Source organism: Chiloscyllium plagiosum, chromosome 2, assembly GCF_004010195.1.
Source record: "Chiloscyllium plagiosum isolate BGI_BamShark_2017 chromosome 2, ASM401019v2, whole genome shotgun sequence".
NCBI classification, from domain to species: domain Eukaryota; kingdom Metazoa; phylum Chordata; class Chondrichthyes; order Orectolobiformes; family Hemiscylliidae; genus Chiloscyllium; species Chiloscyllium plagiosum.
This window is the reverse complement of record NC_057711.1, coordinates 140,202,581-140,229,577: the sequence shown is the minus strand read 5'-3', so window position 1 is coordinate 140,229,577 and position 26,997 is coordinate 140,202,581. Positions and strand designations below refer to the sequence as shown.

General features: G+C 40.4%; 1 protein-coding gene across 3 annotated transcripts in view; it reads left to right on the top strand.

Moving 5' to 3' along the window:
* The window catches only part of pax5 (paired box 5), a 208,088-nt gene extending 181,789 nt beyond the window's left edge, over positions 1-26,299 (top strand). For all 3 annotated transcript variants that reach the window (XM_043719625.1, XM_043719635.1, XM_043719616.1), the window contains 2 exons: positions 10,558-10,644; positions 25,055-26,299. In XM_043719625.1, coding sequence (XP_043575560.1) covers positions 10,558-10,644; positions 25,055-25,131 — 164 coding nt within the window. In that variant the 3' untranslated portion in view covers positions 25,132-26,299. The remainder of the gene's footprint in view (positions 1-10,557; positions 10,645-25,054) is intronic.
* Positions 26,300-26,997: the final 698 nt, after the last annotated feature.

Here is a 26,997-nt window from a genome sequence, read left to right as displayed (position 1 = left end):
TCTACATCCCTTTCGGATTCCTTATGTCTTCATCACAACATGCACTCTCACCTATTTTCTTATCATCAACAAATTTGAAAACATTAAACTCCGCCTCTTTCTCCTATCATTAATATAGATCATAAATAATTGAGGTCTTAGGACTGATCCTTGTAGCACTCCACAAGTCACATTTTTCTAATCTGAAAAAGACCCAGTAATCCAACAGTGTCTTCTGTGTGTTGGTAAATCCTTAATCCATGTTAACACATCAACCCCAAATACCTTGAACTTCTATCTTGTGTAATAACCTTTATATGTAACCTTCTGGATATATAAATGCATCACGCCGACTAGTTCCCTTGATCAACTCTGTTCAAAGAATTCTAGCAAGTTTGTCAAACATGATTTCCCTTTCACACAACCATATTCATTCTGGTTTTTTGTATTAAGTGTTTCTTAATATTCTATTACTACTTTTTTAATAATAGAACCTACTATTTTCCCCAGTGACAGACATTAGCCTAACTGTCTTTTAGTGTCCTGCTTTCTGTCTCCCTCCCTTCTAGAACAGCACTGTCACATTAGAAGTTTTCCAATCTGTTGGAACCTTCCCAGAATTTGAATCCTGGAATATTTTGACTAATGCCTCTGGGTAGCCACTTCCTTTCAAACACTTGGATTCACACCATCAAATCCTGGCAACTTGTTTGTGTTTAGTCCCATTAGTTTGTCAAATACTTTTTCCTTCGTGGTTGAAACTGTTACATGATATTTTGTCTTATTAGTGCTTCGCTAATCTATTATTTTTCGCTAATCTGTTATCCCCCACTGATAAGCCCAAAGCAAAACGTCAATTTAATTTATCTGCAAATCCTTGTTCCTCATTATTAATTTAAGGGTCACTTTAGCTACTCTCCTTTTTTTAACGGACCGCTTGCTGTTTGTATTTATATATCTTGCCAATTTACTTTCATAACCTCTTTTTTTTAGCTTGTTAGTCATCCATCGCTGGTTCCTTTGAAAAGAAATCCCAGTCTTTTGCCTGACCAGTAGTTTTTGCAGCTTTTTATGCCCTAGTTTTTGATTGGGTACACTCCTTGACTACATGGACATCAAAATAGCTCATAGTAGTCAGCTGTGACATTGTAATAGCTCTTGAGAGTTAAAGAGGTTTTCTCCAAGATTCATCCATGGTCTGATCGTAATGCCATGTGGCATAAGTAATTCTTTAGCATGCTTAACTTGGTGTTTGTTACAAGTACTGAACTGGTCGGCATGACTCTCCTGATCCCATTGCTCATGTTTGGTCACTAGAGCACGCCTCTTGTCTTCCTAAAACTAGACTCCATTCCCTGATGGCTTCATGGAAGTGCTTCAACATCTCTTTGTAATTCTTTGGGGGGGATTATGACTCTTTTTATTTGTGCAAGATGCAATCTTTGGCTCATGCTTCATCACTGATGGATAAATTTCATCCTTTCACCACAACTTGGAAAAATGCATCTTGTTGCATAATTTACTTGATTTGAACAAGCCAGATTCAATAGTTCTGCTGCATCCTGTTGAGCTATTTACACAGCCTGTTGAACTATTACTTCAATAAATCTAGAATATTTTACACTCTGCCTTAACATCCTCAACTTGCTTCATAGGAGTTTCTGCTCTTGACAGCATGTTTATATGACAGCTTGTTTACCATGTTTTTACCTCTGCAAACAAAATAATTCTTTGCAGACACTTTGGAGCAGGTAGAATGAGTACTTTTACATGGCTTGTCGTCAGACTTCTCTGTCTCTTTGCCTTTCATCAGCAGATATTGTTTAAAATACACTCAAGCAAATATAACAGCCAGACACACTTTCTCTGTATGAACATAGCATTGTTCAGTTTGCAGTTTGCAGTTAACATCCTGGATGCAATGCAATTGTTTATCCTTGTTGCATAAGATTGTTCCAAGTGACCAGAACTATATGCAGTACTCCAAAAGTGGCCTAACCAACGTCCTGTAAAATCTCAACATGATGTCTCAACTCCTATACTCATTGGTCTGAGCAATGAAGACAAGTGTACTAAATGCCTTCTTAACTACCCAGTCTACCTATGATGCAACTTTCAAAGAGCTATGTTTTAGAACCCTAGGTCTCTCTATTCAACAGCAGTACCCAGGGCCCTACATTAACTGTATAAGACCTTCCCTTGTTTGTTTTACCAAAATGCAATACATCACATTTATCCAAACACCATCTGCTACTCCTCAGCCCATTGGCCCAGTTGATCAAGATCCCTTTGTACTCTTAGGTAACCATCTTTATGACCAATTTTGATGTCACCCGCAAACTTACTAACCATGCATATTGAATTTTCATCCAAATCATTGCGTACAATGAACATTTGGAACAGGGGTAGGACATTCAGTTCCTCCTCATGGCCGACCCATTTTTTGATTCCACCAAGACTGTACCTCAGTTCCCAATTACCCATCTTTGCTCTATATCCCTTGATACTCTGACCAAAGAAAAATCTATTAATCTCAATCTTAAAGAAATGCCAGAGAGTGATCTCCAAATTTAGATGATGTTGTAAATTACTTGATTTAATGCATGTGAAGTCAAGGAATTTGTGCATTGGCAAGAAAGTGATCTCTGCTTCATCCTGTTGTTCTTGCCTTTTCTATTAAACCTGGACAAGTGATGGGAGGTGAAAACAGCATGGAAAGGATTTTATTGTTTCTTTTATTTTGCTCCCGTGGGTGTCTTTATACTTTATATGAAATTTAATTTGACTGCCTACAAATGCAATTCATTGAAAATTGGAAGTGATAAATTCTCGCAAGTAATTATTTTCTATTTTAGCAATTACTATTTGAAATATTTCATAAAATGTGTTGGGGGGAGCATTAAATTTTCATGGATGCTACTTCAGGCCCAGAGTGGAACAATTACTTCACAGCAAGGTATGCCCACCTGAACTTAAGATTCATCACTCATTTATGGAATATTAATGTCATGTGAGTGTTAATGACAAACACTGTGGTTGTGGAGCTGATTTGGAGTTTGGGGATGTTTCTCAAGGGTTCTTCTGTTTATTAAACACGTGTTTGCTCTAGCATTAAATTCCGCCTTCTGCTGTGACAAATATGGAGAGGGCAGATTGCTTAGTTAAATTTTATTTTAATCAGTGATACTAGTTGCCACTTGATGGATGGAAGAAATAGAAATTAGCATTTCAAATGTTTGTGGGCAATTGTTGAGCTTCACCTTGTACCTCCCAGAGGCCTGTGTTGCACCTAGAGTGTGTGTTCAACTTTTGAAACACTGATGCCCCCAACCTCAAATTAAAAGTTCCTCCCTTACCCATCTTACAGATTAGCTTGCAGTGTTTATTGGGAAACTGGCATGATGCCACAGGCTGCTGGGGAGATATACTTGAAATGCTCTTTCACTCATTTCAATAAATAAAAAGTACTCAAGTCTCCATCTCTCCCGACCTGTGACTGGTATTGTTCTTTCACAAGACAAGCCATTACTGGAATATTATTTTAAAATAAAATACAATTGCGCAGCAAACCTCAGTACAGCTTTCTGAGATACTGCAGGCATCTTGTTTAAACCCAGCTATAGGTTCCTGCTGCAGAAAAGGTTTAGGGAGCTCCCTGATGATCGTCCTAAAATAATACAGCCCATAAAATGTTACGATAGGGAGTTTTGCATGAATATTCGTGCCTTCATTATTCTTTAAACAGTGGTACAAAAGTATTCATTTGCTTGAATCCCAATATTCCAGTTAGAGATTCAGCAATAAGAAATAACCAATTATTTTCCAATGCTACTGATTAAAATCAGTGATCTTAATTGATTTTTTAATGGAAAATAATTTGGTCAATCACCATTTTATTCATTTTTTAAAATAAAGTACATTCAAGTACTGAAAAACAATTTAGTTCAGAAAATAGAGTGCAATGCACACGCACCTCAAACTCCCTGCACAGGGTACTATCCACTGAGCTGCACAAGACCCTGGGCTTAAATTATTTCTATTCTTGGAAAGTAACAGAAGACTGTCAAACTATAGGACCCACTGTGAACTTGTGGAGTTGACCTGCTTAGAATTGTATTTCAGAATATTTTGTAGTTTTGTACCAGCAGAGAGGCTGTAATATGTCAGTATGTGATTGAAAGACAGTGTAATTACTGATGCAGATTCCAATGCTGACTTGTTGCCTTGGCTAGTGATTTCCATATGTGCGCTTGGGATTCTCCTTTCAACCTCCCTCACTATCCCATTCATTTGAAAAAGATAGGAATATCACCAGCTACCTGAAAGAAATAATTAAATTTATGCTTAACCTTTCATGTCATCAGAATATCCAAAGCATTTTGCTGTAAATGATGTACTATATGTTTGAAATATTGTCATTCCTATGAAGTGAGAAACACTCCAGCCAATCTACACAAAGCTCAATCAGCAATGCGAGGATGATAAGATAAATCTGTTTTAGCAGTGTTTTAAATGACAATTATCAGTGAGGACACAAGTAAACGTCCTATGCTCTTCTTCAAATTGTGTCATGGAATCCTTTACCCGAGCAGACAGTCAAACACTGGAACAATCAAGGTGCAGAATTCCTTTGGTAATGCACTGAAGTATCTGCTTAGATTATGGGCTCAGTTTCTAGACACTAGCTTGAACCTACAACTCCTTGACTCAGAATTGAGAGTATGACTATGTCAGCAAAGCCAGGTCCAAATGCATTTGTGTTATTTCATTTCTTTAAGGCTGCATTTTATTTCCTTCTTGTAAAAAAAAAGAATTATTCCTGCTAATTACTGTTAATGCTGTTAAACTAAATGGTTTTCACTGCTATTATGAAAAAGCATGGACTATATACAGATATTCACTTACTCAGTTAATTCCTGTTTCTAATCTATTCTGTTTGAAGCAAATTAGAATTTTTTATTGCATTTTTCATTTTAAATTTTTTAAATGCAAATTCAGGCAGGTTTTAATTAATTCATATGGAAAGCAAAATTGTTAAAATAAGAAATTAAGTTAAATTAAATTAAATTGAGGTTTATTTTATTTTCTCCTCCTGAGAGTTTAATCCTACTAGGTATCATGGTGATGCTCTGCTCTTTATTTGATCTGTTTCATACAGACTCACTTGTACTGATTCTATTGCCTACAGTCTTTATGTTAATTTCAACCATATTCTGCCCCTGTGGACCTATGATCCTGATATTTTAAAATGTATGCTGTGTTCTATGACTGTACTATATTCAGAATGTGCAGTGGGAGATTGTCAATGTAATCCCACCAGGAATCTTTGGAATTCACCCATGGGTTGTCCCATCTCCTCTCTCTCTTGGGTAACTGTTTATCCCACTTGTTGTTCTATATTTTGTTTGTGGATCTGGCATAAAGATGTTAATAATCGTATGTTACCAAATGATATATGCTTGTGACTCATCTTTCAATTCTCTGCAGATATCATACTGGTCATCATGATACTTCCTTAAATGTTTGATTTTAAGCTCACGAGGCTTTGTAACTGATTACAATACTATTTACTTCAGAGGGAAATCAGGAAACTTCTGTAAATGTAACCACAATTCAATTATAGACACAATGATAAATGGGAGTTACGATCCAGTGGGATAAACAATGGTCTTTCAACTAGGCTCAAATCCAGCAGAGATTGACGAGATGAAAGTCTCCCCACTCTGCTGGCTGTGAGTTGGACAATGTCAATCCAGTTTCTAATAGTCCCATAGCAGATAGCAGCTACTAATTACCATAATTTGGCAATCTCATTCAGAGGGGCTCCAGAATGGCCAGGCCAGGAAATGGAAAATTCTATCATTTGTATCAGACAGAGATGCTCCTCTGGGACATGAACAGAAACATGTGCTGGGACAAGGCTGGGGAGATTTATAGATTTTTAATGAAACTGTACCAGACTTGAATGCATGGAGCTGGCATAGGCTGAAGAGAATACCTCCATGTCCCTTAATGAGATGAGCCCCAAACTTTCAATTAAAAAGGAAGGTGAATGAAATAGGCATCATCTCATAATCACAGTGAGGTTCTGCTGAAAATACAAATTCTCAATTGTTTTTAATTCAGGAAAGGTTTCATACTGTATGAGGTTATGGTGCAGACAATCAGCGTCAAAACCTATGATTCCAAACTCGCAGGAGGGAGCTCCATCCTAAAGGAGTAGTGTATAATGGAGACTATGCTGTAAGATACGTTTCCGAGTCCTCCCAGTTGTATTTCTGTGGCACTTCGCCTCCTGTTGAGATGTTGAGGTTGTGGAACTGGTCCTCTGGAAATTGTAACATAGAAGATCATTCAACTCATGCCTGTTACAGTGAGATCTCCTTAACTGAAGCTCTCTCCTTCAACCATATATCACTGTCCTTTCACCATATCCTTGCATAGTCTTCAATTGCAAACACATTTCCTATTGCATTCTAAATTATGTTAGAGTCTCTGTCTCATTAAGTCCTTGGGTTAAACCATTTTATGTTCTAATAATTTCTTGTGTGATAAATATATGTCAGACCTCCCAATCTCTCTTTCCAGTCTTAATTCTTATTATTTGTGTACCTATTATTAACTTGTCAACCAGTAGGAACAATCCTCATAGTTTTGCCTCTCCACTTCATGAGTTTGTAAACCTTAATTTGCCCCCCCTCTCCCCCCCCCCCCCCCCACCAAGTGAATTGTAAATACAATGCAGATGTAATATAATATGGATGTCCCTATTTCAGTGGCGATGGGCATGGGGGTTGATGATGGCTGGCATTCTCCTCTGATAAAAAGGCTTAGGTTGAGCAATGATGGTGTATCAGAGGTTAGTCTGGCACCTGGTATGGATAAGGTCTATTTGGTGAAGTGCCTTTGGGTATTGATGTAGGTAGTGGTAGAAAGAATCCAAGGTAACAGCAATAGAACAGAGAAGTAAAAAAACCAAGTATTTATATACAGCAAACCTTTTATTAACTAGCACCCATGGGATCAGGAATGTGTCTGTTGATAAAATATTCTGTTTGATCAAGAGATTCACATAATCAATATGAAAACACACAGTAAAGTAATAAAAACATAATGCAGAGGGTATACAGACCACTGTTATACCTTATTTAAAGCATAAATCACTTGAATAATAATACAACGCTGCCTTAGATAAAACTTAGCAACACAGGACCATCTCAGTCGCACCCTCAACTGACTATTCAGACGTTGCAGAGGTTACGATAATATAGTAAACTTTGGAGGGAGATACAGAACACCAGGGCTTGATCCAGATAACAAAAAGCCCACTTACAACAAAAGCAGAAATGTGACTAACAACCCGCTGAACACCTGAACGAATCAAATAGGAAGTAATCAGATCCCATTTGGAATAATAATATGGACTAACCTGAAACCCATAATGGTAATTTCAGAATTCAAAATCAGAAGCTGCTTCTGTGCAGAGATGACATCAACTAAAATAAAAGGTTGGTTCTGGCCTGTCAGTATTCATGCAGAGAGTGTGTTCTGATCCTTGTTAACAAAACTGAAGACCTTTTTCTGATGAAGGTTACAGAGGAAACATTGGCCTGTCTTTTGCCTTTGTAGATTTTTGCTACTTGTGAGTGACTCCAGTATTTTTGACCATTGGTGTAGATTTTCAGAATTAATTAGTATAGCCCTGATTTTATGTTATCTGTCATAATCTTCAGTGGAGAGTAAAGCTTGGACAGGGTGGAAGTAGGAGAAAGTGAGGACTGCAGATGCTGGAGATCAGAGCTGAAAACTGTGTTGCTGGAAAAGTGCAGCAGGTCAGGCAGCATCAAAGAAGCAGGAGAATCGACGTTTCGGGCATAAGCCCTTCTTCAGGAATGAGGAAGGTGTGCCAAGCAGGCTAAGATAAAAGGTAGTGAGGAGGGACTTGGGGGAGGGGCGTTGGGAATGCGATAGGTGGAAGGAGGTTAAGGTGAGGGTGATAAGCCGGAGAGGGAGTGGGGGCGGAGAGGTCGGGAAGAAGATTGCAGGTCAAGAAGGTGGTGCTGAGTCTGAGGGTTGGGACTGAGAAAAGGTGGGGAGAGGGGAAATGAGGAAGCTGGAGAAATCTGCATTCATCCCTTGTGGTTGGAGAGTTCCTAAGCAGAAGATGAGGCGCTCTTCCTCCAGGCGTCGTGTTGCCTGGTCTGGTGATGGAGGAGGCCAAGGACCTGCATGTCCTTGGTGGAGTGGGAGGGGGAGTTAAAGGGGAGGGGGTGTAAGTACCTGAGCAGGTTAGATTCAAATCTAAGGCTGCTTGGAATTTGAGTGGAGCTTCTAACCACACCTCCACATCATACGTAAAATCAATTTTTCCACTTCCATAATATTCCCAATTCCATCCTGACCTCAGCTTGACTATTGCTGAAACCTTTATTCAAGACTTTGTTACTCTGAGACTTTAAGACTTCTAGCACTGCTCACTGGTCTCCTTCTTCAATCCTTCATTGACCTGAGGTCATCCAGAATTCTGTTGTCCTGGTCCTAATATGCACCATGTTCTGTTCACTCTCCATTTTAAAATTCTCGACCTTGTTTCTGAATCCTTCCCTATCTTTATCCTTTAATTATTGAACCATCGATGGATGTTCCTTTAACTGCTGAGTCCCTAAGCTCTGGAATTTATCTTTAAACATCTCTGCCCCTCTCTATTCTCTATGGTGTTCCTTATTCACCTACCTTTTTCACTATGTTTTACATCACCTTTTCTAATAGTTTATTAAGTTGCATATTTAATATGAGAATATTCCTATGATTGGGATGTGCAGTATTTAAACTGGATGTTTTACTATATTAAAAGCTTTATATAAAAATAAATTTGTGCATTGCATTACAGTTATTTTGGTGATAGGGATGTGCAGTATTTAAAGTGGACGTCCTAGGGCTAGTCTTCCATTTGATTCCTTTAGTGTGTGTCTAGAATGAATGGTGTTTGTAGGGCAGCTTTCGGCCAAACAGACATCTCATCTGGAGTGCACAGCCACAGAGGCTTTATTTGTGGAACTTAAGGACCTTTGGACTCCTTAAAACCCCGATCCTTCATTTCACTGTTAATTGGGATCTTTGTTTATTATTTGTCATGTTCATTCGATGTGATTAGCCAGAGTTTTATTTCCAAAGCGCCATACAGACTGCTATTAAGTTACAAACTGCAGCACCTCTGATACCCATTGGGAAGATTTTACAGCTGAAACACAAAGAGTTCACTTGAGGCTAATTAATCAGTAATCATTAAACATTTTGTGTTGTTAGGTAGGTAGTGGACTGGGATGCAGAATTGTGCCCCTTAAAATTCTAATCTTTGATATTTATTAAGGTGTTTTTATCTCTCTCTGGGACTCCTCATCACCGTTCATGATTGAACAGTTCAGCTGTCAAGAATTACCACTGATGGACGGTAGTATTTCCATAAAGGGGCTAGCAGGCTGTTTAGATGTGCATTGATCTGCTCTAGTTTTACTCAGCTCCTGCCACATCTCCAGCACAGCCTGGCTCCTGCTCGATATGCAGAATATTTCTGGATGAAGTGAGCGATTCTGTCATTGAGCTGATGGTGCTCAGTGACTCTTGCAGCTCTCCGCTGGTCTGTACTGCAGGAGCCTGACACCCTGACCACTGAGGCATAAAAAGCAGAGAATTGGAAGTCTGAGCCTGTCAGGCCCTGGCGCATCCCCCTGAGAGCAAGGCGGGGGGAACGGAGGGAATCGCATCGCAAAGTGTCGGCTTGCTTCAAATCATTTGAGCAGGAGTGCAGCTGATGAGTTTTAAATCTCCCATCGCCTGCTGATTAATATGCAGAGCAACGCAGAGTGCCTTCACCTCATCCTCACAGTTAAGGGCTGAAGAAGGCAGAGGTACTCCTGTCAGTCCTGAGGTGTGAGGCAAAGTTTGGCAAACAAAGGAAACAGACTGTCAGATTCTGAGTGAAAACAAGAAATACTTTAATGAAGTTACTTAGCTAAGCAAGGAATGGATTTTATTGGTGTGACGAGTTATTGTTTTTATTACATGTGTACTAAAATGTATTAATTATTTTGTGAACCATAGGAGAAGGCATTTGCATTGGGTTAATGTTCAGAACTCTCAAAATATAGCTGGTAATAATCATCATGTGACCTCAGTTCTTGATATTTAACATGCTACCTGTGTGGGGGAGAAAGCACTAATGATTGAAGACAGCAGCTAAGACACAGAGAGATAGAAACTTGGTTTTAAAAAAAACTATCACATTGCCAGAAAACTTCAATTAATTAGTGTACCTAGTTAGTTGATCTTGTTATTAAATCTCAATTTATTTTACAGCATGTTCCTTGTACCAACAAGTACAAGATGTTACATGTGATATAGTTAAATTAGTGAAGGTTTGAGTTTCACAAGAAGTGAAGTGCAAAGTGTGACTACATGCAAGTTATAATTGTTTGATTCATAATGTTGAACTATGACTTCATAGTTTTTTCAGTTGTAGGACAACCTAGATTAATTAATTTGAGGATCTTTCCAACGTTTCACTTTCTTTTTTTTAAGGAGGTGATTTTTCTGGAAGTCCATATTCCCATCCGCAGTACACGACTTATAATGACTCCTGGAGATTTCCCAATGCTGGATTATTAAGTAAGTCCATCTTCAGACTATGATGTTTGATAAATCTGTTTGCGCAATAAAAGCTCCATGAATATTTGTGTGGCCATTTTTGATGGCCATATGATGATTTGTCATTATGGGGAAGATGAAGGATGACCCTCTCCTCCAGGCCAATGAAGAGGGTGCATAATCAACTATATTTAAGTAAGTTATTTTTAATTCCACCTCTAAATCTCAAAAATCTTGAGACCTACTTTATCAATGTTGTTTTGGATCTGCTCATGAGGTTCAAAAGGTTTCTCCTACGTTGATTCCTTCAGTTCCACCAGTGAGCTGACTGAAAATAGGAGATCACACTTGGCATTCAATACCCTCATGGTGACATAGTGGTAATGTCGGTGGATAGTATTCCAGACTTGAAAAGTGTGGAGCAGGAAAAGCACAGCAGGTCAGGCAGCATCCGAGAAGCAAGAGAATAAATGTTTCAGGCGTAAGCCCTTCATCAGGAATGAGGAAGGGTTTATGCCTGAAATGTCGATTCCCCTGCTCTTCAGATGCTGCCTGACTTGCTGTGCTTTTCCAGCGCCATACTTTTCGACTCTGATCTCCAGCATCTGCAGTCCTCACTTTCTCCTAGTATTCCAGAGTCCTGGGCTATTGCTCTGGTGGCTTGGGTTCAAATACCCACCACATTGGCTAGTGGAATTTGGATTCAGTTAACAAATCTGGAATATTAAGGTAGTCCCAAACGATTGTTGTAAAAAATCCATCTAGTTAACTAATGTCCTGTAGGAAAGAAAATTGGCCATCTTTACTTGGTGTGGCATACATATGACTCCAGATCCACTGTTGAGTAACTGATTCTCAATTACCCAAGGAAATTGCCTAGCAAGCCACTTGGTAAGGGTAATTAGGGAAGAGCAATAAATGCAGGTTAAAATGAAGAATATAGAAAACAAAACTTAATAGCACAGCTCTAGATTTATAATCAATTTTTAATTAATCCACAGTTTTCTATATTGCTTTGTGGCTGGGAATGTGTTGATCAAGTATTTCATTAAATATGAAAACAGAATTTATTTTAAATAGTCTAGTGTGATGGCTAGATATGATTCAATAAGATGTGATCTGAGTAGGTTAGTGACAGTACGGTAAATGGAGTCAAGGTATGTGCAGATATAGCACATGAAGCATATGATGTGTTATGCCACAATTTGTATATCATTCCCTACCTATCATTGCATCTTATTTATGTTTTACCTAAAATTATATATTTTTCTTTTCTGTGTCTGTTACGCTAATTGTGGTAATGGCTGGATCTGACAATCCCTTGACACAGTGATTTTGCTAATAACAGTTTTCTTTAAAAAAAAACCCCTTTTTCACATGTCACTAACATTGCATTCTTTATTTTTCTGCCTTCCTCACCATTCCCACCTCACCAAATTTGGTGCCATATCAGTGACTGAACATTGTTTCTTGGTTCTAGACTTGTATATCTATTGATTGAGGATCAATTCATGCTGATTTAATACTTACTCCCATTTTTTGTCATTTAAGTGGTGTTTGTTAAAAAGCTATCAATTACAGACTGCACCATCTCTCCATAAAGAAAAGATGGGAAAGGGTAAATAGGAGTGTATAGTCACTCAAATTACCTGTCATAGCTCCAAGTGCGAGGGTTGAGTTCAGAGAGGACTTGAACATCCAGAGAATAGATGCAGCTCCAGGGTGCTTCCAGTCAGTGGGGGTTTTACTGAAATCTGACCATCAGTTCATGAAGATTGAGAGAACAGTAGCAGTGGTCCAATGTCCTCACCTTAAACAGTGTGCTATCCATGCTTCCATCAGAATCCATCTGCCAAACTCTTTGCGATGGAAAATTGGTGATGGGACAAGGGTGTGAAACTGGGAGTACCTAGTCAAGAATCTATATGCAGACAACATAGATGAAGGTCATTGAGCACCTATATTGGGACAGAGTTGTCCTGGGGCTGGAGCACTTTTGGCTGAGCAATCCTCTATTTTACTAAAGTTGGTTTAAATCCCAGGTGTGTGAAGACTGAGGGGCATGTAACCGATTACATTTCTATTTCAAATACAATTGATAGTGTGTCCAGTTGTTTCCTTTTCTTTGTAGCATTAACTGCTGTGACAGGTAATGTATAGCTTTCCACACAATGATAATTGAACACTGTTGACCATTTCAGAGTGTCTTTCAGTGAGTTGTTTCATCACTTAGCACTTGTGAGGTGTGTTTATTTTGAGTGTTGAGGGAATATGTGCAGTGCAAATGTTGGTAGGACTGAAAATTCAAATAAAATGTTTAAAACAAAGTGGAAGTGAATGAGGGGGAAGAGTTCAAATTGATACTTTAAAAGAACACTAAATACAAGTAACAAAATCTAATGAAGAAAAATGATCCAATTTCATGCTCTTTGAATGTGATAACTCCTGTGCCATTTTAGCTCATTACTTTTAACTTGACGTAGATCAAGATAAATTTCTTTTGATGCATTGTTCCTATCTCCTTTTTGACACCGATCTGTGTATACTGCAGAATTTAACTCAAGCTGACAGAATCCCTATTCTAATACACCCAGCTAGTTAAGCATTTATTTTTTACTGGGATATGGGGTCAGTATATGATTGTTTGCTCCACAATTGTTAAATAATTAGGGCATTTCCGGCGATTAGGTTCTCTCGAGGTGACTTGGCAAATGAAACTATTCCTCAGTGTTCCTGAGATGGTGTGAGAATGATGGATATGTTACTGCCGTCCATTCTAAATGATTAATTTTAGCGTAAATGCTGTTGGATTTATTCAACGACCTCTGTAACCTATACCTGCCTCACAAAAACATAGAGGAGAAAGTGAGGACTGCAGATGCTGGAGATCAGAGCTGAAAATGTGTTGCTGGAAAAGCGCAGGAAACCTGAAGAAGGGCTTATGCCCGAAATGTCGATTCTCCTGTTCCTTGGATGCTGCCTGACCTGCTGCGCTTTTCCAGCAACACATTTTCAGCTCACAAAAAACATACACCTGCTAGTGTTTTTAACTTGTGCTTGCAAATGTGTGTCTTTCACAATCAGACTGTTCACCCATGGAGTGGATATTTAGGACCACCAAAAATTTTGATCTCAGTTGTTTTCAATTGCACTGAAGCATACTTCGATATTCTCTGTCCAATTTGCACTAATTTCCTTTATTTCAACCCATTCTCCCCATTTAGTACTATATACTTGAAGACCCAACAGGGTTGTTTTTGTTGTCAGCTGATTTATACCGTCACAGCTATGGTTCTCTTTCCATTCCTGCACCATTACTTCACGGATTCCCACAAATCAATCCCCAACTCCCTCCTACTTCTCATCTGCATCCTACTGCTTGATGTTATCATCCAAAAACGCACTGTTGTGCTCCACACCTGCAACACCCAGCTGTGTCCCACCATCACTTCATATAATCCCAACAATGTGGAAGCAGGCCATTTAGCCTATTGAGTCCACACACCGACCCTCTGAAGAGCATCTCACTCAGACCCACCTCACTACCCTATCTCTGTAACCCTGTCTTTTCCATGGCCAATCCACCTTACCTGACATTTTTGGACTATGGGAGGAAACTGGAGCACTCCGAGGAAACCCACACAGAATGTGCCAACTCCACACAGACAGTTGCCCAAGGGTGGAATCGAACCCAGGTTTCTGATGCTGTGAGGCAGCAGTGCTAACCACTGTGCCACCTACTTCTCTCGGCATCTCCACTGCCTATGATGTAATACCTTGCTTGTCAGACATTCAATGCCTAACAGTGGTAAAGTGAAAGAAAAATCTCTTTTTTTTTACATTCTTTTTCCAAAGTCACAGTCAGCCAAATTGTCAGACTGGCAATGAGGAACAGTCCTTAGGGATAGTCTGCAGCACTCGAATGTCACAGCTTGAGGAAGGTTGTGTGTGAGTGCGTCAGCTGTGATTGAGAAGTGAGGTAGGGGAGAGAAAGATCATTAATTGATCAGGAGTAGTTTGGCAATTGCAGCAGGAGTTATAGAGATGTCACACCAAGTGAGGCTTCCCTGAGCGGGAGGGATGAGTGCCCTCCGTTTTCTTTTCTGGCTAACAGGCTGTGGCCTGTTCTGTCAGAGTTATCCAGCATAGAAACAGGCCCTTCAGACAACCATGTCAAAGCTGACCAACAAACACCAAACTACATTAATCCCATTTACCTGCAATCTACCAAATGTGGACTCTGGCAATTTCCTCAATGACAGATGGTAGGCTATCGGGCCTTTAGTTATCTGTTATCTGTTTTCTCTTTCTTTCTCTCTGCTTGAACAGCCGCGTCACATTAGGAGTCTTCCAAAACTCTGGAATCCTCCTGGAATTCTGTGAGTTCTGGAAAATTTTTGACTAATACCTCTACGATCGCTGCAACTGCTTCTTTTGAAACCTTTTGATGCAGGCCACTAGATCCTGGTGACCTGTCTGCTTTCATTTGTCAATTACTTTGACTCTTTTAATAGAAACTGTTGCATGATCTTCCCCCCCATTAGCACCTTGCTTATCTGTTATCTTTTGGATATTTATACTTTCCTCTACTGTGTTGATTGGTTTAAATTACCTGCCATTCTCTGTCCTAATATTAATGTCCCATTTGCATTCTCCAAAGATTCCAGTTAATTTAGCTACACTCTTTTACTATCCCTATAGGAGCTAATGCCATTTGTATTTTACTTTTTTTGACAATTTACTTTCATAGTCAACTTTCTCTTTATCAACCTTTTGGTCATTCACTGCTGGTTCTTAAAAAAACTCCTAATCCATTGGCCTACCACTTGTTTTTCACCACTTTGTGTGCTTTAGTTTTTAACTGGATACTTTCCTTGATCTGCTTTGTTAACCATAGGTAATTTATTCTTCTTATGGAATCTTTCTTTTTGACCAGAATAATTTTTTCCTGAATGTTATGAAATATCATCTTAAATATTTGCCATTGCTCACGCTGATCTTCCTTTTATTCTGTTTTCCCAGCATGCTTTAGATTAGATTAGATTAGATTACTTTAGATTAGATTAGATTACTTTACAGTGTGGAAACAGGCCCTTCGGCCCAACAAGTCCACACTGACCCGCCGAAGCGCAACCCACCCATACCCCTACACATCTACCCCTTACCTACCACTACGGGCAAATTAGCATGGCCAATTCACCTGACCTGCACATCTTTGGACTGTGGGAGGAAACCGGAGCACCCGGAGGAAACCCACGCAGACACGGGGAAAATGTGCAAACTCCACACAGTCAGTCGCCTGAGGCGGGAATTGAACCCGGGTCTCTGGCGCTGCGAGGCAGCAGTGCTAACCACTGTGCCACCGTGCCGCCCATATACAGCACTTCCTCCATGTTTCTGTAATTGGCCTTATTTAAATTGAGGATGCTGGTTTGAAGCTCAAATTACTCTCCCTTAAACTGAATTTAATATTCTGCCATATTTTGATGTCTACTCCTGAGAAAATCCTTAACTACGAGATCTCCTCTTTACTAGATCTAAAATAGCCTCTGCCTGGGTAGGCCCTGCAATGTATTGGTCCAATGAACAATTCCTGATTCACTGCACAAATTTGCCTTCCATGTTACTCTTATCCGTCAGACTTGTCTAGTCAATATGCAGATTAAAACCACCCGTGACAAGTGTGCTTATTACACACTCCATTGTTTACCAATGTATTTTTGCTTTGTCTTGCAGTCAGGTAACTCTTTATGGGCCTATTGATAACTCCCACTCCTTTCCCTTACTATTGCTATTTCCACCCAAACTGATACCATATCACCATCTATTATACCCAACCACCACTGCATTTTCTTTTATTAAAAATGCTATCCCCACATCCTTTATCCTTTTACCTGTTTTCAAGAGCATCAAAAACTCTTGAATATTGAGTTTCCAGTTCTGAACACATTGCAACCAGTTCTCTGTAATAGCTATCAAGTCATTTTCATTTATTTCAATTTGTGATTGCAACTCATCCTCCTTGTTATAAATGCTGCAGGTAATTTGATAAAGAGTTTTAAGCTTTGACTTGTTACCATTATTACTTACGCTGCATGACTGCTGCAATATTCTGTCGATTTTTCTCATCTTCCTGTCAGACCTTATCGTTCACTCCTTCACCATCTCTGCTCTGCTCTCTTTTGTTTCTTTTCGTTTTTTTTTTACTTTTGATTGAACCCAAGTAGTTTAGAGATTTAGTTATAACTACAGTTACATGACTTGCTAGGACGCTGGTTCCAATATACAAGCCGGCCCCAATGGAGGATTGTTGTCTTTCCCCAGTACTAGTGCCAGTGCCCCATGAATCAGAACCTACTTCTCCCATGCCAATTTTTGAGCCATGCATATACCTCACCAATCTTATTTATCCTTTACCAATTTGCATGTGGTTTAGGTAATTAGTAATCCTGAGATTAGTACCTTTTTTGGTTTTGCTTTTCAATTTAACCACAAAGTTGCTTTGTAATTCCTCAGCAGAACCTCTTTCCTAGTCCTACCTTTGTCATTGGTGCATAGGTGGATCATGGTAACTTTATCTTTTCCTCTCACTCTCTACAGCTTTGGAGAGGTGCCCTGAACCTTGGCACCAAATAGGCAACACAGTCATCAGGACATTCTTAGCTGCAGACAACTGTATTTATTCCCCTAATTATGGTAGACCTAATACTACTACAGTTCTTTTTTTCTCCCACACACACAGGCTGCTCTGAACCACACTGTTGTGGTCAGATCACTTATCTCTATCAGTCTGTGCTGTGGGAGCAATAACCTTGTACATATTGGACATGGGCAGTGGCTGAGGCTCTTTCAAAGCTAAATTATGTATTCAACACATGCCTTACTTGCAATCACACCCTCCTGTCCCTAACCATGGACCAAATTGCATTTGAATTCATTTAAGATGTGTGACTGGTTCCTCAAACAGTGTCCAGGCACCTTTTCCACCTCCCTTTTATGTCACATTACCCGTGGCTCATGTTGAGCCAAAGTCCCTCAAACAGCCAATAATAACTGCAGCAACAAAAACAGAAACAGCTGGAAAAGCTCAGCAGGTCTGGAAGCATCTATGGAGAGAAATAAGAGTTAATGTTTTAGATCCAGTGAGACTTCCTCAGAATTCTGCAGAACTTACTGCAGATTACGGTCACTGTAGGCCACACTGGTGTACACTAGATCCCACAAAATACCGCTGCAACACATCACCTGCCCAGCCATCGCTATCCTAGTTCATTAATTTATTTGCATCCTGTCGTGAGCACATCAATACTTAGGGAGGGCATATATTCAGGTGGCAAATTACATTTGAAAGTTTTGTCAGACCCATATGTTCCGTAGACTTTTTTGGGCAAGCATGGTAAATGCTAATAGGAACTGGGATGAACTTTAGATTGGGTACATGGCAATCACTAATGACCTATTGTGCTTAGGAAGCATAGTAATACTGTGACATTGGGAGGTTATGTCCCACTATTCAGTAGGAAAGAAAGTGAAGATACAAAATGTTTTGCTTCAAGTTTCTGACTTCTCCGTGGATGTCACAATGACTGATGTTATGGTGTTAGCTCTTAGTCATTGACAAGCACCACATTGGAGGGTAGTGGGGCATCTGAGTGGCACTTTGCCTACAAGGGGGCATGTTGCAGATGTCAAAGCTCTGAGCATGGTGGGAATTTAAAATAATAGCAAAAACCACTAGAATTACTCAGCAGAGCTGACAGCATCTATGAAGGGAGAAAAGTAGTTTGCATATTTCAGGTCAATGACCTTTCATTACAATTGGAGAAATTCAGCAAGGTAAACGTGATGGGGGTCTGGTAGAAAAAAAGATACAAAGATGAAATGACAAAAGGATCGGTGGTGCAAGGTCCAAGGAAACGATAATGAGACAGAGAATCAAGAGTTGTCTTGAAGTGTGATGGCAGAAAAATGAACAGCTGCCAGCTGAGATGAAAAACATCAAAGTGGATCAGAAACCTACAAAGAAAAAAAAACCTAGACCTAGAAACTGGGAGCAGGAGTAGGCCCTTTGTTCTTTGAGCCTGCTCCATCATTCAATATGACCATGGCTGATTGTCTACCTCAGGTGGCAACAGGGGTCAGAGTGTGAAATTGTTGAACTCCCTGTCAAGTTCAGAAGGCTATAAAGTAGCTAATCAAAAGAGAAGATGCTATTCTTTGAGTTTGTTCAGTTTCATTGGAGAGAAAGTGAGGTCTGCAGATGCTGGAGATCAGAGCTGAAAATGTGTTGCTGGAAAAGCGCAGCAGGTCAGGCAGCATCCAGGGAACAGGAGAATCGACGTTTCGGGCATAAGCCCTTCTTCAGGAAGGGCTTATGCCCGAAACGTCAATTCTCCTGTTCCCTGGATGCTGCCTGACCTGCTGCGCTTTTCCAGCAACACATTTTCAGTTTCATTGGAGCACTGCGGGAGGCTGAGGACACACAGGTCAAGGTGTAAGGGTGAGATGGATATCCAAGAGCATAAAGCCATGTTTGCACACTGAAAGCAAAGTGATGATGTAATTTGCATTTGAGCTCCCCTTTGTACAGCAGGTTTTATTGTGGAAAGCTACTCCAGTAATTGTCTGTATGAATACAGCCCAGCAGAAGTCACTGGGATTCAGTTAGAAACTGAGCTTCTCTTGTTAGAAATCCCCATTTTCCCTAAGGGGTTGTTGGGAACAAAGAGGTGATGGTTTGGACCAGGAATCTGGAAATTGTTAAAACAATGGCATGCCCTGAAAGAGTCCTAGATATAGGTGGGAGGAGAATGGACCAAGGAAGAAAAGGTAATTAAAACAAACCAAATTGGTTCAGTACTGTAGGAACAGGCTGAAATGGTAATTCCAACAGAGCAGTTGTGTTTGTGAATCTTGGAAAGAAAATAGAAACTGGGCCGATCAGGGTAACGAGACTTTGAGTTTGGAGGTCATTACTGCTTCTTCCAGAGGAGAAAGTGAGGACTGCAGATGCTGGAGATCAGAGTCGAGAGTGTGGTGCTTGAAAAGCACAGCAGGTCAGGCACATTCCGAGTAGGAGGAGAATCGAACTTTCAGGCATTCCTGATGAAGGACTTATGCCTGAAATGTTGATTGTCAGGCTCCTTGGAAGCTGCCTGACCTGCTGTGCTTTTCCAGCACCACACTCTCGGCCCTGCTTCATCCAGAGATCCTACCAGCTTCTTGTATTCAATATGTCATCCACTAGCATTCCGGCCTAATCCAGAGCGATACCACCACCACATACATGTTTCCCCTCCTCTCTGATTTCAGCATTCAGGGGAGACTGTTAGATCCCTAGCACCCAGGGCCATCCCCAAGATTCCCCCCCGTCTACCCGTGGCACTTAAGAGGAAATGTGAAACAATCTCTTCCACCTCCTCCCTCCTCACCATCAAAGGAACGCCTGAGTTGGGAGCAGAAATAGGCCATTTGGCCCTTCAAGCCTTGGCTGTCATTCAAGAAAATCATGGCTGATTTTTTGTGTTCCCAATTCCACATCCCCATCCAGCCCAGATAATTTATAATTCCCCTGTTTAACATGAATATTCAGTGACTGTCTCCACAGGTTTTTTTTGTCATAGAGATGTACAGCATGGAAACAGACCCTTCGGTCCAACACGTCCATACCGATCAGATATCCCAACCCAATCTAGTCCCACCTGCCCATATCCCTCCAAACCTTTCCTATTCATATACCCATCCAAATGCCTTTTAAATCTTGCAATTGTACCAGCCTCCACCACTTCTTCTGGCAGCTCATTCCATACACGTACCATTCTCTGTGTGAAAAGGTTGCCCCTTAGGTCTCTCTTATATCTTTCCCCTCTTACCCTAAATCTAAGCCCTCTAGTTCTGGACTCCCTGACCTCAAGGAAAAGACTTTGCCCCTCATGATTTTGTAAATCTGTATAAGGTCACCACTCAACCTCTGAAAACAGGGAAAACAGTCCCAGCCTGTTCAGCCTCTCTCTATAGCTCAAGTCCTCCAACCCTGACAACATCCTTGTAAATCTTTTCTGAACCCTTTCAAGTTTCACAGCATCCTTCCAATATGAAGGAGACCAGAATTGCATGCAATATTCCAACAGTGGCCTAACCAATGTCCTGTACAGCCACAACATGACCTTCCAACTCCTGTACTCCATACTCTGACCAATAAAGGAAAGCATGCCTTCACTATCCTATCTACTTGCGACTCCACTTTCAATATGCAACCTATGAACCTGCACTCCAAGGTCTCTTTGTTCAGCAACACTCCCTAGGACCTTACCATTAAGTGTATAAGTTCTGCTAAGATTTGCTTTCCCAAAATGCAGCACCTTGCATTTATCTGAATTCAACTCCATCTGCCACTTCTCAGCCCATTGGCCCATCTGGTCAAGATCTTGTTGTAATCTGATGTAACCTTCTTTGCTGTCCACTACAACTCCAATTATGGTGTCATTTGCAAATTTACTAACTGTACCTCTTATGCTCACATCCAAATCATTTATGTAAATGTCAAAAAGTAGTGGACACAGCACCAATCGTAGTGGCACTCCACTGGTTACAGGCCTCCAGTCTGAAAAGCAACCCTCCACCACCACCCTCTGCCTTCTACCTTTAAGCCAGTTCTGTATCCAAATGGCTAGTTCTCCCTGTATTCCGTGAGATGTAACCTTGCTAACCAATCTCCCATGGGGAACCATGTCGAATGTTTTACTGAAGTCCATATAGATCACATCTACTGCTCTGCCCTCATCGATCTTCTTTGTTACTACTTCAAAAAACTCAATCAAGTTTGTGAGACATGATTTCCCAAGCACAAAGCCATGTTGACTATCCCTAATCATTCCTTGCCTTTCCAAATACATGTACATCCTGTCCCTCAGGATTCCCTCCAACAACTTGCCCACCACCAATGTCAGGCTCACCGGTTTATAGTTCCCTGTCTTGTCCTTACTACCCTTACTGTGGCACCACACTAGCCAACCTCCAGTCTTCCGGCACCTCACCTGTGACTATTGATGATACAAAAATCTCAGCAAGAGGCCCAGCAATCACTTTTCTAGCTTCCCACAGAGTTCTAGGGTACACCTGATCAGGTCCTGGGGATTTATCCACTTTTATGCATTTCAAGACATCCAGCACTTCCTCCTCTGTAATATGGACATTTTGCAAGGTGTCACCATCTATTTCCCTACATTCTATATCTTCCATATCCTTTTCCACAGTAAATACTGATGCAAAATACTTGTTTAGTATCTCCCCCACTTTCTGCAGCTCCACACAAAGGCCACCTTGCTGATCTTTGAGGGGCTCTATTCTCTCCCTAGTTACCTTTTTGTCCTTAATGTATTTGTCAAAACCCTTTGGATTCTCCTTAATTCTATTTGCCAAAGCTATCTCGTGTCCCCTTTTTGCCCTCCTGATTTCCCTCTTAAGTATACTCCTACTTCCTTTATACTCTTCTAAGGATTCACTCGATGTATCCTGTCTTATACCTGATATATGCTTCCTTCTTTTTCTTAACCAAACCCTCCATTTCTTTAGTCATTGAGCATTCCCTGTACCTATCAGCCTTTCCTTTCATCCTAACAGGAATATACTTTCTCTGGATTCTCGTTATCTCATTTTTGAAGGCTTCCCATTTTCCAGCTGCGAACATCTGCCCCCAATCAGATTTTGAAAGCTGTTGCACAAATCTCTGAGAAGGAACAAATCCCCTCTGTGAAACAACAATTCGTGTGCACTTCTTTCAGTATAGCATACTATATTTGCTACTCAGTAAGCAGTCTACTGTATATAGGGAAGACCAAACTTAAACTGTTTGACAGTTTTGTGAGACACCACCTTCCATCTGCAAATGTGGCACTGAGCGTCTGGTTTCAGATTGTATTATTTTTACCAAATGCTTGATATTATTTTCAGACAAAGTTAAAGACATCGTGGGATGTTTAACCCAGGACTCTAGTCATGTTCACCACTTTAACATCTTGAATCCAATATTTCACTCTTGGGGTTTTGGATACAGATGTCTTAATTGAAGATGGTTCTATCTGTCTTCAACAGAAACAAATCTTAAGACTTCAATCTATTTCCACGGTGACAAAAATGCAATATTATTCACCAACCGCCATAACATATTCAGCAACTGCTGTGGCTAACACAGCCCATCTTATTCATTTATAGGATGTGAGCATTACTGGCGAGGCCAGCACTTACTGCCCATCCCCAATTGCCCAGAGGGCAGTTGAGAGTCAACCACATTGCTGTGGGTCTGGAGTCACATGTAAGCCAGGCTGGGTAAGGATAGCGGTTTCCTTCCCTAAAGGGCATTAGTAAACCAGATGGGTTTTTTTTTCCCTGACAATCAACAACAGTTTCATGATCATCATTGGACTTTGGTCCCACAGTTTATTGAATTCAAACCCCATGATCCACCATATTGGAATTGGAGCCCAGCTCCCCAGAACATTGCCTGGGTCTCTGGATTAATAGTTTTGTGATAACACGGCTAGGCCATCACCTCCCAGTACTTAATGAACAGGATACAGATTCATTAAAACTAAGCTTTAATGAAATTACTGAAGAACATTATTGTGTATTGTCACTTTGGGTAATTCTTCTCTTCAAATTATACTCTTTTTATGGTTATCTCTATTTATGATACACTCCTTAAATGGCAAACAGAACTTGGACTTATGTAGGTCCTTTTACAGCCTCAGGATGTCCAAAACCATTCCACAGTTAATACTTGAATTTCAAAGCATAGTCACTGTTGTAAGGTAGGAACAATTTATATACAGTAAGATCCAACAAACACTATATTTTCTAGAACAAAATTTGCTATTGAAAGAACAGTGAGGCAAATCACACTTGTCTTTCTGAAGAAGAGTCTTATCAAACTCAAAACATTAACTTTGTTTAAATCTCCACAGATGCTGCCACACCTGCTGAGTTTCTCCAGTGTTGTGATTTTTTTCAGACTTCCAAAAATATATTAGATAGAAACTTTTGTTAATAAGCAAAAAGGAGTTCAGATACAAATATATAAAAGCTGCTGTCTGAGTTGCGGTACTCCACTGTTAGATCTGCTAAGATTGTTTATCGATTTATTCTTTTATAGGATTTGTTGCTTAACTGAGTAAATTTAACACTGATTTCCTGAAAAGTCCTTAGTGAAGCAGATGGGTTTTTACAACAGTTGGCAGTGGCTGCATGGTCTCAACCAGGCTAGTACTTTATTCTAGAGTTTTGTGAAATATAAGCTGCAGATCTGCTATGGTGAGATTTGACCCCATGTTCCCAGGGCACTAGCCTGATTACAGGCCAGACACATTACCACTAAGCCGTCACCTCTCCACAGTTAATTGGAAGGTTGTGGATCCATGAATTTCCATCCAGCGCTGACTGCAAACAACTTTCTTAACAGGGATATGTCCATTTTGAGAATCAGAGCTGGGAATGTTTGTTAATGAACAATGCTGCAAGGGGATCAGTGTTATTTCTTAAAATGATTGAACTCTTTCTGCAAATTGGTCGCACCTACTTTGTCTGCAAAAATGACCCTGAGCTTCTGGTTGCCTGCTATTTCAACATAGCACCATGTTCCCGGGCCAACATCTGTCTTCGGCCTACTACAGTACTCCAGCAAAACTCATTGCAAGCAGGAAGATTAACACCTCATTTGTAGCTTGGGAACCTTGCAACTTTCTGAACTCAATGTAAAATTCAATAATTTTGGGGCCTGAGCAACCTCCTCCAAGTGCTTACTCAAATCCATACACTAGGTCTTGTCTTGACATGGCAAAAGTAAGGACTGCTGATGCTGGAAACCAGAGTTTAGATCAGAGTGGTGCTGGAAAAGCACAGCACGTCAGGCAGCATCCGGGGAGCAGGAAAATCGATGTTTCGGGCAAAAGCCCTTCATCAGGAATAGAGACCTCTTTTGCCCGAAAAGTCGGTTTTCCTTTCTCCTCCCTCCACTCCTCTACCTAAGCCATGATCAGTTCTGAAGAAGGGTCACTGGACCTCAATCATTAACTCTGCTTTCTCTCCACAGACATTGCCAGACCTGCTAAGCTTTACTAACAATTTCTGATTTTGTTTCTGATTTCCAACATTGGTAGGCCTTTGGGTTTTTTTTTGTTTAATGTTATTTCTTGGTGTGCTTCAGTGATGCTGCAGGTTTCAACTTAATGTCTTCTAATACCAAGTGAATGAGTAGCTGGCCAATTAGCCCAAGTTATTCCAAAGTGTAGCTGTTCCCAAACGGTCTGGTCTGATGAATTAGCTCATCATCCTGACTGTGTGGAAATTGGTATGTGGTCAACGTGGTCCTTTTTAGCATGAACTTATTTTTTTCATAGTGCAAATTTTTCTAACCCTGGTGTCGTTCTTTTTTCAGGTTCCCCTTATTATTACAGCACAGCAACCCGAGGGTCAGCACCAGCGGCTGCTGCTACAGCCTATGATCGTCACTAGCTGGTGGGAGTGGGGTGGGGTGGAGGCATGACCTGCAGGTAGTGAAGAAATTGTGCACTTACAACACATATCAATCAGGTCTGAGACAACAGGAAATGTGTGAAGCTCAGAAGGTCAAATGTGAACTTCCTGCAGGATAATCAAACTGGCTTTCGAAAGACTGCTGCCAAACATTTGTTCTAGTCATTGCAGAATGACTGAAACTACTGACTTTGGACCCACACCAATTGTTAACCAGGCAATCGATGGAGTGCATCCAGTTGGTAACAAAGAAAGACTGTTCAAGTTTCTTTTTGAATTAGGGTAATGTGGTTTTCAAAATGAGGGTAATATTTTATTCCATGTCATATTTTTTCTGAGAAATGATTTCAAACTGAGAAGCAGCAAAAGAACTGTCTATATTTAAAGATCATAATTTGGATTACTGAATCACTGCACTTACAAGTATTTGAAGACTGATGTGGGGAAGAAACAAACTGTAGAATAATTACACACTGCATCATATCACGGGAGCCTCAACCTTAATCCTTTGTGTCCTAGAACAGCATCTGCTTTTTAAAAAGAAGCTTCTTAAAACATTTATGACTTCTGAAAAATTTCAGAAAATATTGCATTTTGGTCAATCCAGTTTGTGAATTCTAATTTATCAAATTTCATGTTTAGATTAAATCACTGTTGTATCAGTATTACAATATGATTTAGAAACGAAATTGAAGTCTTCCTGCATTCTGGGTTTAGAAGGCACTGAATCACAACTGGTCTTGCGCTGATGATAGCAGGCACACAGGATGACCATGGAAAACTAAGCAGGTTCTGAACATTGAGTTCAGAACTGGCCACTCACTTCCATTGTATCCATAAGTCTGGTATGATATGAGAATCACTCAGTACCAAATTCCTTTTTGAAACTGTGTGTATGCGCTCTCTCTCTTTCTCTCTCTCTCTCTCACATACCCAACACTGAAGACTTTGATGTTAATAGGGAGGTGAAAGGGATGCAGGGGGTGTAAGGACCTTGATGACTGTAACTCAGTAACACCTACAAGCAGAAGGAAGATAAAGTCATCTCCAAGTATTAGTCATGGGTCATATTTTTCAAAACTCATTCATGGGATGGCTAGGCCAGCATTTATTGCCCATCCCTAATTGTGCCAGAGGGTAGTTATGAGTCAACCATGTTGCTGTGGATCTGGAGACTCTTGTAGGCCAGACCAGGCCTACAAGATTTTAAAGGACATTAGCGAACCAGATGGGTTTTTCCAACAATTGACAATAGATTCATGGTCATCATCATTCGACTCTTAATTCCAGACATTTCTTTTAATTGGAACTTCCAATTTCCACCATCTGCCATGGTGGGATTCAACCCTGTATCTGCAGAACATTACCTGGGTCTCTGGATTAATAGTCCATGATAACACCACTGGGCCATTGTCTCCATTTGTGGGGGCCATTGTTTGGGATATGCTTAGAGGCTGGGGGTCACCACTGGAGGGAGTGGGATTTATACTGAGGGGTTAGAGCCATGATTGGGTGTTGTGAGATTGGGACTGTGTGGGTGCCTGCAGTAATGTAGGTGTCTGTGATGGGAGAGAGGCGAGCCTTTAGCCTGTTAAAGGTCCACTTCATTCCTTGGGTTGTCCTGCACACTTGCAGTGCAAACAAGAGGACAAAGCTGGAAGGATGTGGGGGTTGGGTGGTGGTAGCTCTCACCCCCAGATTTTGCCAGATGGGGGCAGTTAAAATTGGGGCGTGAATGTTTAACTCTTTGAGCTTTGCATATCATATTCAGGAACATAAGAAAATAGTTTTAAAGTGTTTATTTATTAAGATAATGATGAATTTTGAGATTTTTACCTTTAATTT